General features: G+C 46.1%; 1 protein-coding gene across 3 annotated transcripts in view; it reads left to right on the top strand.

The window, feature by feature from the left end:
* The first annotated feature begins 653 nt into the window (after window positions 1-653).
* Window positions 654-8,860, top strand: part of MAF (MAF bZIP transcription factor) — a 323,245-nt gene continuing 315,038 nt past the window's right edge. Inside the window, exons 1-2 of one of the 3 annotated variants that reach the window (XM_016152008.2) lie at window positions 654-2,618; window positions 6,784-8,352. In XM_016152008.2, coding sequence (XP_016007494.2) covers window positions 1,498-2,618; window positions 6,784-6,877 — 1,215 coding nt within the window. In that variant the 5' untranslated portion in view covers window positions 654-1,497 and the 3' untranslated portion in view covers window positions 6,878-8,352. Of the gene's footprint in view, window positions 2,619-3,012; window positions 4,886-6,783; window positions 8,353-8,860 lie in introns of those variants that run through there. The other 2 variants (XM_036232117.1, XM_036232116.1) reach the window with 2 other exon arrangements.

Genomic DNA, 8,860 nt, shown 5'->3' with positions numbered 1-8,860 from the left:
TTCATTCCTCTAGAAGAAGGTGATAAAACAGGCTTTCGCTCTCGGCGGACCCCGCACCGCCTGGTCAGGAGCGCGGCGGGGCAGCGTCCTGAGCTCAGTGAGGACCCCTGCACTCCAGCGCATCGGTGCCTGGAGAGGGACAAAGACTTGGGGCCAAGTTTTAGCTCTGGGCGCAGTCAGGTTGGAGATGGGGGATTACAGTCCTCGGAGCAGACACCTGGGTGCCGAAGGTGGAGGGAAAGCTGCCAGGAGAATTCACAATCCTGGGGGAAGGCAGGGGAGAGCTGTCAGGCCAATCCCCCCAGAGTGAGTGGCGGACCAGCTGGGGCCCTGGAAGACAGGCCTCTCTCGCGCTCCGAAGTAAAACAAACCATCCTCCCGATCTTCCTGGGTTCCCACAGCCCACTCTGGAAAACTCCTTCCCTTCTTGCACCAAACTTTGCGCCTGGCTTTGCTTCTCCCGGGGAGGTGGCGGCGCGGGAAGGGTTAAGCGTGCCAGTCCCAGCTGACAGTCAGCTGATTGGGCCCTGATTGACAGCTCCGAAAAGTTTCCTTGTTTCTATACTATTATGCTAATCGTGGCCGCTTTCGCCGCCTCTCATTGGCCTAGAGTACCCGTCAATTTCCCATTTGGCCCTGACGTCACAAGTGCTATAAAACTCAGCAATTGCTTTAAACTCTTCTTGCTGGATCAGAGGCTTTAAAATCTTTTTTCATCTTCGAGCTGTAGCTCGGGCTGCTCGTCGGCTCGGCCTCCCCCTTTTTGCTCTCTGCTTCGCCTTTCCCTAGGACTTCGCTATTTTGCTTTAAAAAAAAAAAGGCAAGAAAGAACTAAACTCCCCCCTCCCTTGCCTCCAGCGGGGCTGCACCTCTCTTGCACTTTGCACAGAGAGAGCGCGCGAGGGAGAGAGAGAAAGAGGAAAGAAAAAAATAAAAATAAAAGAGCCAGGCAGAAGAGGAGGCAAGAAGCATGAAGTGTTAACTCCCCCGTGCCAAGGCCCGCGCCACCGGGACAGCCGCACGCCGCGCCTCCAGCCCCGAGCGGCCGCCGCGCGCGCCCCGCCTGCAACCCGGCCGGCAAGGCGAGCCCTCCTTATGCAAAGCGCGCAGCGGAGCGGCAAGCGGGGGACGCCGCGCACCGGGCCGGGCTCCTACGGCTTCGCCGCCGCCGCCACTGCAGCCCGCGGAGGACCTTCCCGAGCCTGAAGCCGCCGGCTCGGCGCGCAAGAAGGCGAGCAGGCGAGGAGGGGCCGGGGCGAGCGAGCACATTGGCGTGAGCCGGGGGGAGGGAGGGCGGGCGCGGGGGGCGCGGGCAGGGCGGGGGGTGTGTGTGCGCGCTCGGAGGTTTCGGGCCAGCCACCGCCGCGCTAGCTAGAAGCGCCCCAGCCCGGCAAGCTGGCTCACCCGCTGGCCACCCAGCACAGCCCGCTGGCCCCACTCCTGCAGCCCATCTGGCGGAGCGGCGGCGGCGGCGGCGGCGGCGGCGGCGGCAGGAGAATGGCATCAGAACTGGCAATGAGCAACTCCGACCTGCCCACCAGTCCCCTGGCCATGGAATATGTTAATGACTTCGATCTGATGAAGTTTGAAGTGAAAAAGGAACCGGTGGAGACCGACCGCATCATCAGCCAGTGCGGCCGTCTCATCGCCGGGGGCTCGCTGTCCTCCACCCCCATGAGCACACCGTGCAGCTCCGTGCCCCCTTCCCCCAGCTTCTCGGCGCCCAGCCCGGGCTCGGGCAGCGAGCAGAAGGCGCACCTGGAAGACTACTACTGGATGACCGGCTACCCGCAGCAGCTGAACCCCGAGGCGCTGGGCTTCAGCCCCGAGGACGCGGTCGAGGCGCTCATCAGCAACAGCCACCAGCTCCAGGGTGGCTTCGATGGCTACGCGCGCGGAGCGCAGCAGCTGGCCTCGGCGGCCGGGGCCGGCGCCGGCGCCTCCCTGGGCGGCAGCGGCGAGGAGATGGGCCCCGCCGCCGCCGTGGTGTCCGCCGTGATCGCCGCGGCCGCCGCGCAGAGCGGCGCGGGCCCGCACTACCACCACCACCACCACCACCACGCCGCCGGCCACCACCACCACCCGACGGCCGGCGCGCCGGGCGCAGCGGGCAGCGCGTCCGCCTCGGCCGGCGGCGCGGGCGGCGCGGGCGGCGGGGGCCCGGCCAGCGCTGGGGGCGGCGGCGGAGGCGGCGGCGGCGGCGGCGGCGGGGGCGCGGCGGGGGCGGGGGGCGCCCTGCACCCGCACCACGCCACGGGCGGCCTGCACTTCGACGACCGCTTCTCCGATGAGCAGCTGGTGACCATGTCGGTGCGCGAGCTGAACCGGCAGCTGCGCGGGGTCAGCAAGGAGGAGGTGATCCGGCTGAAGCAGAAGAGGCGGACCCTGAAAAACCGCGGCTATGCCCAGTCCTGCCGCTTCAAGAGGGTGCAGCAGAGACACGTCCTGGAATCCGAAAAGAACCAGCTGCTCCAGCAGGTCGACCACCTCAAGCAGGAGATCTCCAGGCTGGTGCGCGAGAGGGACGCGTACAAGGAGAAGTATGAGAAGCTGGTGAGCAGCGGCTTCCGAGAAAACGGCTCGAGCAGCGACAACCCGTCCTCTCCCGAGTTTTTCATGTGAGTCTGACACGCGATCCCAGCTAGCCACCTTGATAAGTGCTCCTGGGGGTCTGACTCGGGTGTGGGCTTGATAGTTCTGCAGCCATGCTCGCCACCACCTGGCCCCCTCCCCTGACGAGTTTGTCCCCCCCCCCAGTAGCACCCACACACACACACACACACACCCTGCTCCGAATTGGTGGTGGTGGTGGCTGTTTTTAAATTGGGGAGGGAATGGATGTCTGGCTCATGGATTGCCAATCTTAAATCCTCCATAACTTACTAGCTTGTTTTTTTTTTACGCCCCTCCACCCCCACTTGCACAATGTTCAAATATCTCAGCAGAGTTCTTCATGCACACCTTTGAAGCCTGCGTCATTTACATATATTTTTTTTTCTTTTTCTTCTTCAGTTCATGAGCTGGTGTTCCATTTTCTCTGTGCGTGTGTTTTTGTTTGGATTTTTTTTTTTTAACTTTTTGGAGCTTGCAGTGTTGCCCTTCCCCTCCCCCCACCTCCATCCTCAGTCCCTCTCCACCCATCTCCTCTGAGATTAAAAAAAAAAAAAAAAAAAAAAAAGAGCTAAGTTCTTTTTCTCCTCCTGAGTTCTTCATGTGAGATTGAGCTTGCAAAGGAAAAAAAAATGTGAAGTTATAGACTTGCAGCGTGCTGAGTTCCATCGGGTTTTTTTTTTAGCATCGGTATGCTAAAATAGAGGGGGAAAAAATCCTCATGAACCTGCCACAATCAAGCCTGCATCAACCTTCTGGGTGTGACTTGTGAGTTTTGGCCTTATGATGCCAAATCTGAGAGTTTAGTCTGCCATTAAAAAACTCATTCTCATCTCATGCATTATTATGCTTGCTACTTTGTCTTAGCAACAATGAACTATAACTGTTTCAAAGACTTTATGAAAAAGAGACATTATATTAATAAAAAAAAAGCCTGCATGCTGGACATGTATGGTATAATTATTTTTTCTTTTCCTTTTTTTTTTTTTTCTTTTTGGCTTGGAAATGGACGTTCGAAGACTTATGGCATGGCATTCATACTTTTGTTTTATTGCCTCATGACTTTTTGAGTTTAGAACGAAAAAGTACAACCCTAGAGCCTTCTTCCCATGAAAGTTTGCATCTGCTCCAAAACTGCTTTGAGTTACTCAGAACTCCAGCCTCCCATTGTAAATGCACTGAAGGCATTCCTTGTCAAAGATGCCAGAATGGGTTAAAAATTTAACATGGCAAACATTAAAGAACTCTTAATGTTTTCTTTTAAATAAGAATGACGCCCCACTTTGGGGACTCAAATTGTGCTGTTGCTGAAAGCAGTCTAAATTTTATTTTTTAAACAAAGAAATCTGCCCCGTTATTTTTGGTTTTGTTTTACTTTTATTTTATTATTATTATTTTCTTTTTTGGCTTTCGGTCATTGTCAAATGTGGAATGCTATGGGTTTCTAGTATATAATTTAATTCTAGTTTTTATAATCTGTTAGCCCAGTTAAAATGTATGCTACAGATAAAGGAATGTTATAGATAAATTTGAAAGAGTTAGGTCTGTTTAGCTGTAGATTTTTTAAAAGATTGATGCACTAAATTGTTTACTGTTGTGATGTTAAGGGGGGTAGAGTTTGCAAGGGGACTGTTTAAAAAGTAGCTTATACAGCATGTGCTTGCAACTTAAATATAAGTTGGGTATGTGTAGTCTTTGCTATACCACTGACTGTATTGAAAACCAAAGTATTAAAAGGGGAAACACCCCTGTTTATATCTGTAGGGGTATTTTACATTCAAAATGTATGTTTTTTTTTTCAAAATTAAAGTATTTGGGACTGAATTGCACTAAGATATAACCTGCAAGCATATAATACAAAAAAATTTGCAAAACTGTTTAGAACGCTAATAAAATTTATGCAGTTATAAAAATGGCATTACTGCACAGTTTTAAGATGATGCAGATTTTTTTACAGTTGTATTGTGGTGCAGAACTGGATTTTCTGTAACTTAAAAAAAAATCCACAGTTTTCAAGGCAATAATCAGTAAATGTTATTTTCAGGGACTGACATCCTGTCTTTAAAAAAAATGAAAAGTAAATCTTACCACAATAAATATAAAAAAATCTTGTCAGTTACTTTTCTTTTACATATTTTGCTGTGCAAAATTGTTTTATATCTTGAGTTACTAACTAACCACGCGTGATGTTCCTATGTGCTTTTCTTTCATTTTCAATTCTGGTTATATCAAGAGAAAGAATAATCTACAATAATAAACTGCATTTTTTTTTTTTTTGATTCTGTACTCAGTTTCTTAGTGTACAGTTTAACTGGGCCCAACACCATGTTAGAAGTGTAAAATGCATCCTTTTCTCCAGAGGAAGGATTAATGGAGGAGTAGGAAGGCAATAATTCAGGGTGAAACATAGATCGTTTCGTGAGGCGGGAGGCTAGTCCCTTTTAATAATTAGCAATATTTAATATAAATGTAAATTATGACCTCTCCAATTCTTCCCTCCCCCCACCCCTTAAAGTTTTCAGTTTTCGAATAAGTTGAGCTATCATTGCCCTCTGGTGAAAACAAACAAAATCCCCAGCCATAGCCAGGGCCTTCCCGGCATTGCCCTGAGGTCTTATCCAGCAACGGGCCCATCCAGAGGGAAATATGGCGTGGCAGAGATGGCTTAGGCTCAAATGCATTTAATGCCAAAGATCAACAATTTTTGCTTTTTGGCTAAAATTGATTATTTTTCCTTCTCTTATATACCTTGATTTTCTTGTGAGCAAGGCCTGGTAAGATTTAACATCAACATTTCGGACAAATCAAAGTTGTTTGTTCTATACCTCTTAGAAAGTCATTTGCCTTTAATAGGAAAAAGAAAAATACACCTCTCACCTATAGAACTCCAAGTACAGATCTGGGTTTAAACTATTATTAAATCGTATTTCCCTGTGAATATTTAGCAGAGGGCTTTCTCCACTGTGACAAGCCGGTAATGATTTCAGATCACCTTTGCTCCTAAAATACATGCCAAAAAAATAATGCCTTGGTGTAATAAAGGCTAAGCTTTGATTTATTGGTCTCTAGCCCCAAAACAGACTGGGTATCATTTGGAAAGTCGTGAGCTACCTTCACTAACAGTACTGACCTATTTTAAAATGACACAAATTCGTGCAACTCTTAAGTCAACTTCCCCTAGAACGCTAATAGAATGTGAGTCAAAGCCAACACTGTTTTGAAAATAGAGCCAAACACGATGACTTTTGTTTTATTTTGTTTTTTTTTTTTTTTTTTTTTATTTATTTTTTTTTTTTTTTTTCTTTTTTTTTTTTTTTTTTTTTTTTTTAAGATATTATTGCAACTCTGAACGAAGACCTTATTTTGAAGAAAACAGGTTGTGCTTGGCACTGATGAGTTCTGGCCAGTTTATCATCTTGTCTTCCTTCCCTTTTTCACAGGCAGTGCATACCCTGTACATTGTGACCTTTCTTTCTGAACCAGTTTAGATAGGGCTCCTGAGTCCACACTTAATTTTGCTTAACAAAAGTGTTAATAGTAAATCTACTTCCACATACTGAATGTTAGCTATCCTCTGCTTCTGAGATTTTTTTGCCCCCTCTGATCCCTACTAGGAGATAGGCAGTCTACCCCTAAAGAAGCAGAAATATAGATGCTACTTATGCAAAATGCTTAGCATCAGATGACAGATTTTAGGCAAACACATTCTCTAAATAAGAGTGATATTCGGGATGAAGTTATGACAATTATCTCATGAGGAATGTGACTTGGGAGAAAAATACAGTTGTGTGCCAATTAAGCATCTTGATAGGACCCTACAAAGCAGTTCAATATAATAAGTAGGCTTTGGCCCCAGATATTGGAAAGCAAAGTATAGAGAAGTGCTGACAAAAATGGAGTTTTGGTAGCTGGCTTTTAGAGAAGGCTAATGCCTAGTAAAAGGCATTTTTAGAAATAACTGTTACTAGAAACTTTGAAGTAGAGTGTGAGTGGTGAATACAAATACATAAATACATACTTTTTTAACGAAGAAGTCCCAAACACTGCCTAAGTGCCCTTATTACAAATAAGTTTCTAAATTAAAAAAATCATAAAGGAAATCTAGCTTTCCCTTTACACTGCATTCGAGTCTTTGTTTAAATAGTGTTAAAATTCCTTTCATTCCAATTACAGAACTGAGCCCACTAGCAAGTTGGAGCCATCAGTGGGATACGCCACGTTTTGGAAGCCCCAGCAACGTGTACTTACCAGTGTATTCACAAAATGAAATTTATGTGAGAACTGTGCATTAAAAATACACTAGTAGTAGTAGTATCGGCTGTCGTAGAATACAACCTGCCCCCGACTTCTGTTTAGTCTCCTTTTTAAAGAAAAATGTTTGTGTTAGAGAAGAAAGCTATTCAATATATAACCTCCATACTCATTAACTATGCCTCCTGTCTGAGGGTTGTCTCTGCAGACGCGTTGGAAAGTGCGCTGGTGCTTCTCGCTTTATGATGCGCGGAACTGAATAAATGCAACTGTTTTCAACCTGCAGTATTAGTTTTAAAAATCCACTGACATACAAAAGAAAGAGAGAGAGGAGAGAGAGAGACAGAGACAGACAGAGACAGACAGAGACAGAGACAGAGACAGAGGTACAGATACATTTATATGACGGGAAGTTTCCCAGAAGGTACCAGCTAGCATTTTTAAAGCATATGTAGACGTACACACTCTAAGTAGTACTTTTTCATGCTTCATTGTTTCTCTGGTAGATAATTTTACTAAGAAGAAAAAAAAAATATTTGATTTCTGCCTCCCCGAGCAGATGCCATGGGCAGAAGCTTTAGCGGAACCCAGCACCCTGGCTTCCTCTCAGGGCCTAGACAGTATTGTATTTATCGGTGATGTCAAACGTGTTCATTTATCAGACACAGCCGTAAACGAAAACAATGTGTGGCAAAACACAAAGTTAGCGAAATACATACCCTCCATGTGTGCTTTTTTCCTCCCCCTTTTCTGTACCCAAGCATTCACAAAATCACTTTAATTTCCCTGCTCCTTGCATGTTTCCTTTTTCAAAACCATGTAATAATTTTTTTTTTTTTTACAGTGTATCTGACACATTAATAGATTGACATCAAATAGGCAGAGATTTCACTTCCTGGTCTTGGTGAGGAAATGATGTCTCAATATCTTATTTATCTGCCTCAATGCCATAACCACCTGGGCCCCTTTCAACACAGGCCGCCGCAATGGGAAATACTCTATTACTGAACAGATGATTCTAACACTCTGATCTTTTCACCCTTATACCTTTAACCTTGTAATTTTTATTTAGTAACGTCAATTCTAGATCCTTCTGTCCTTAAATAGGCCCACCCCTTGCCAAACCACCAGCTTTACTGCTAAACACAGTGAACAGAAGGGCAAATGGTAGCTACTCTCAGGAACGTGAGGCACAGCTGTCTCAGTTGCTACATTCCTAGCATTTCCCCATCCAAATAACTGACACACGCAGAGGTTCCCAAGTACAGTATCTGGGAGGCTTTTGTTGTTGTTGTTATTGTTGTTTAAGGCCAACTTCCTTCCATATTCACACACTCTTGGCTTTATATAAGGTGCTCCTCCGGTGTTTCAGGCCAATCAATAAATTTAAAAGTCTGCTTGCCACACAGGTATCTCTATTTTTTGCCTGTCGGTAGTTAAAGACTTGCTAACATGGGTCGGAAGACTAAAATAAATGAGTGACAACCTTCAGCCGACTGATTTCTGTGCCAGTAAAACACACAGCCAAGCTCTGGGGCCTGCCTTCTCATATAAACATGTGATAAGAACGGATAGGAAGCCAGATTCACCAGCTTGAGATTGCTGATTTGCAAGGCGATTTTTCTTTCATTTTATTTAATTTTTTTAAATAATACTTTTGCCCCTTTCTTTGAAGAAAAGTCCCCCCCTTTTTTAGGGAAGCTTTATCTATAGTGATAAGTTATAATTTTTACCACTTCTGATTATTCCTCAGAATGCTGAATGAATAATTTGGAGTCGGTGTCCTGTGGTTTTGAGGAAAATAAGAAAAACCTTGAAGTTTGTTTCCGCTTTTGGCCTATCCTAAATTTAAAAGTTCCCAAGTCTAAGGCAGGGCATACACCAGCCATCGGGGTGGTAGTCCGGGGCCTGTCAGAACCAGCATTTGTTTGTTTATTTTTCCATTTGTTAAAAACAGACCAGGGGCCTTAACCCACCTTCTGATAACACCGCTTTGGAC

Source organism: Rousettus aegyptiacus, unplaced genomic scaffold, assembly GCF_014176215.1.
Source record: "Rousettus aegyptiacus isolate mRouAeg1 unplaced genomic scaffold, mRouAeg1.p scaffold_m13_p_14, whole genome shotgun sequence".
NCBI lineage: Eukaryota > Metazoa > Chordata > Mammalia > Chiroptera > Pteropodidae > Rousettus > Rousettus aegyptiacus.
Note: the sequence above shows the minus strand (reverse complement) of the source record. Positions and strands in the feature narration are given on the sequence as shown.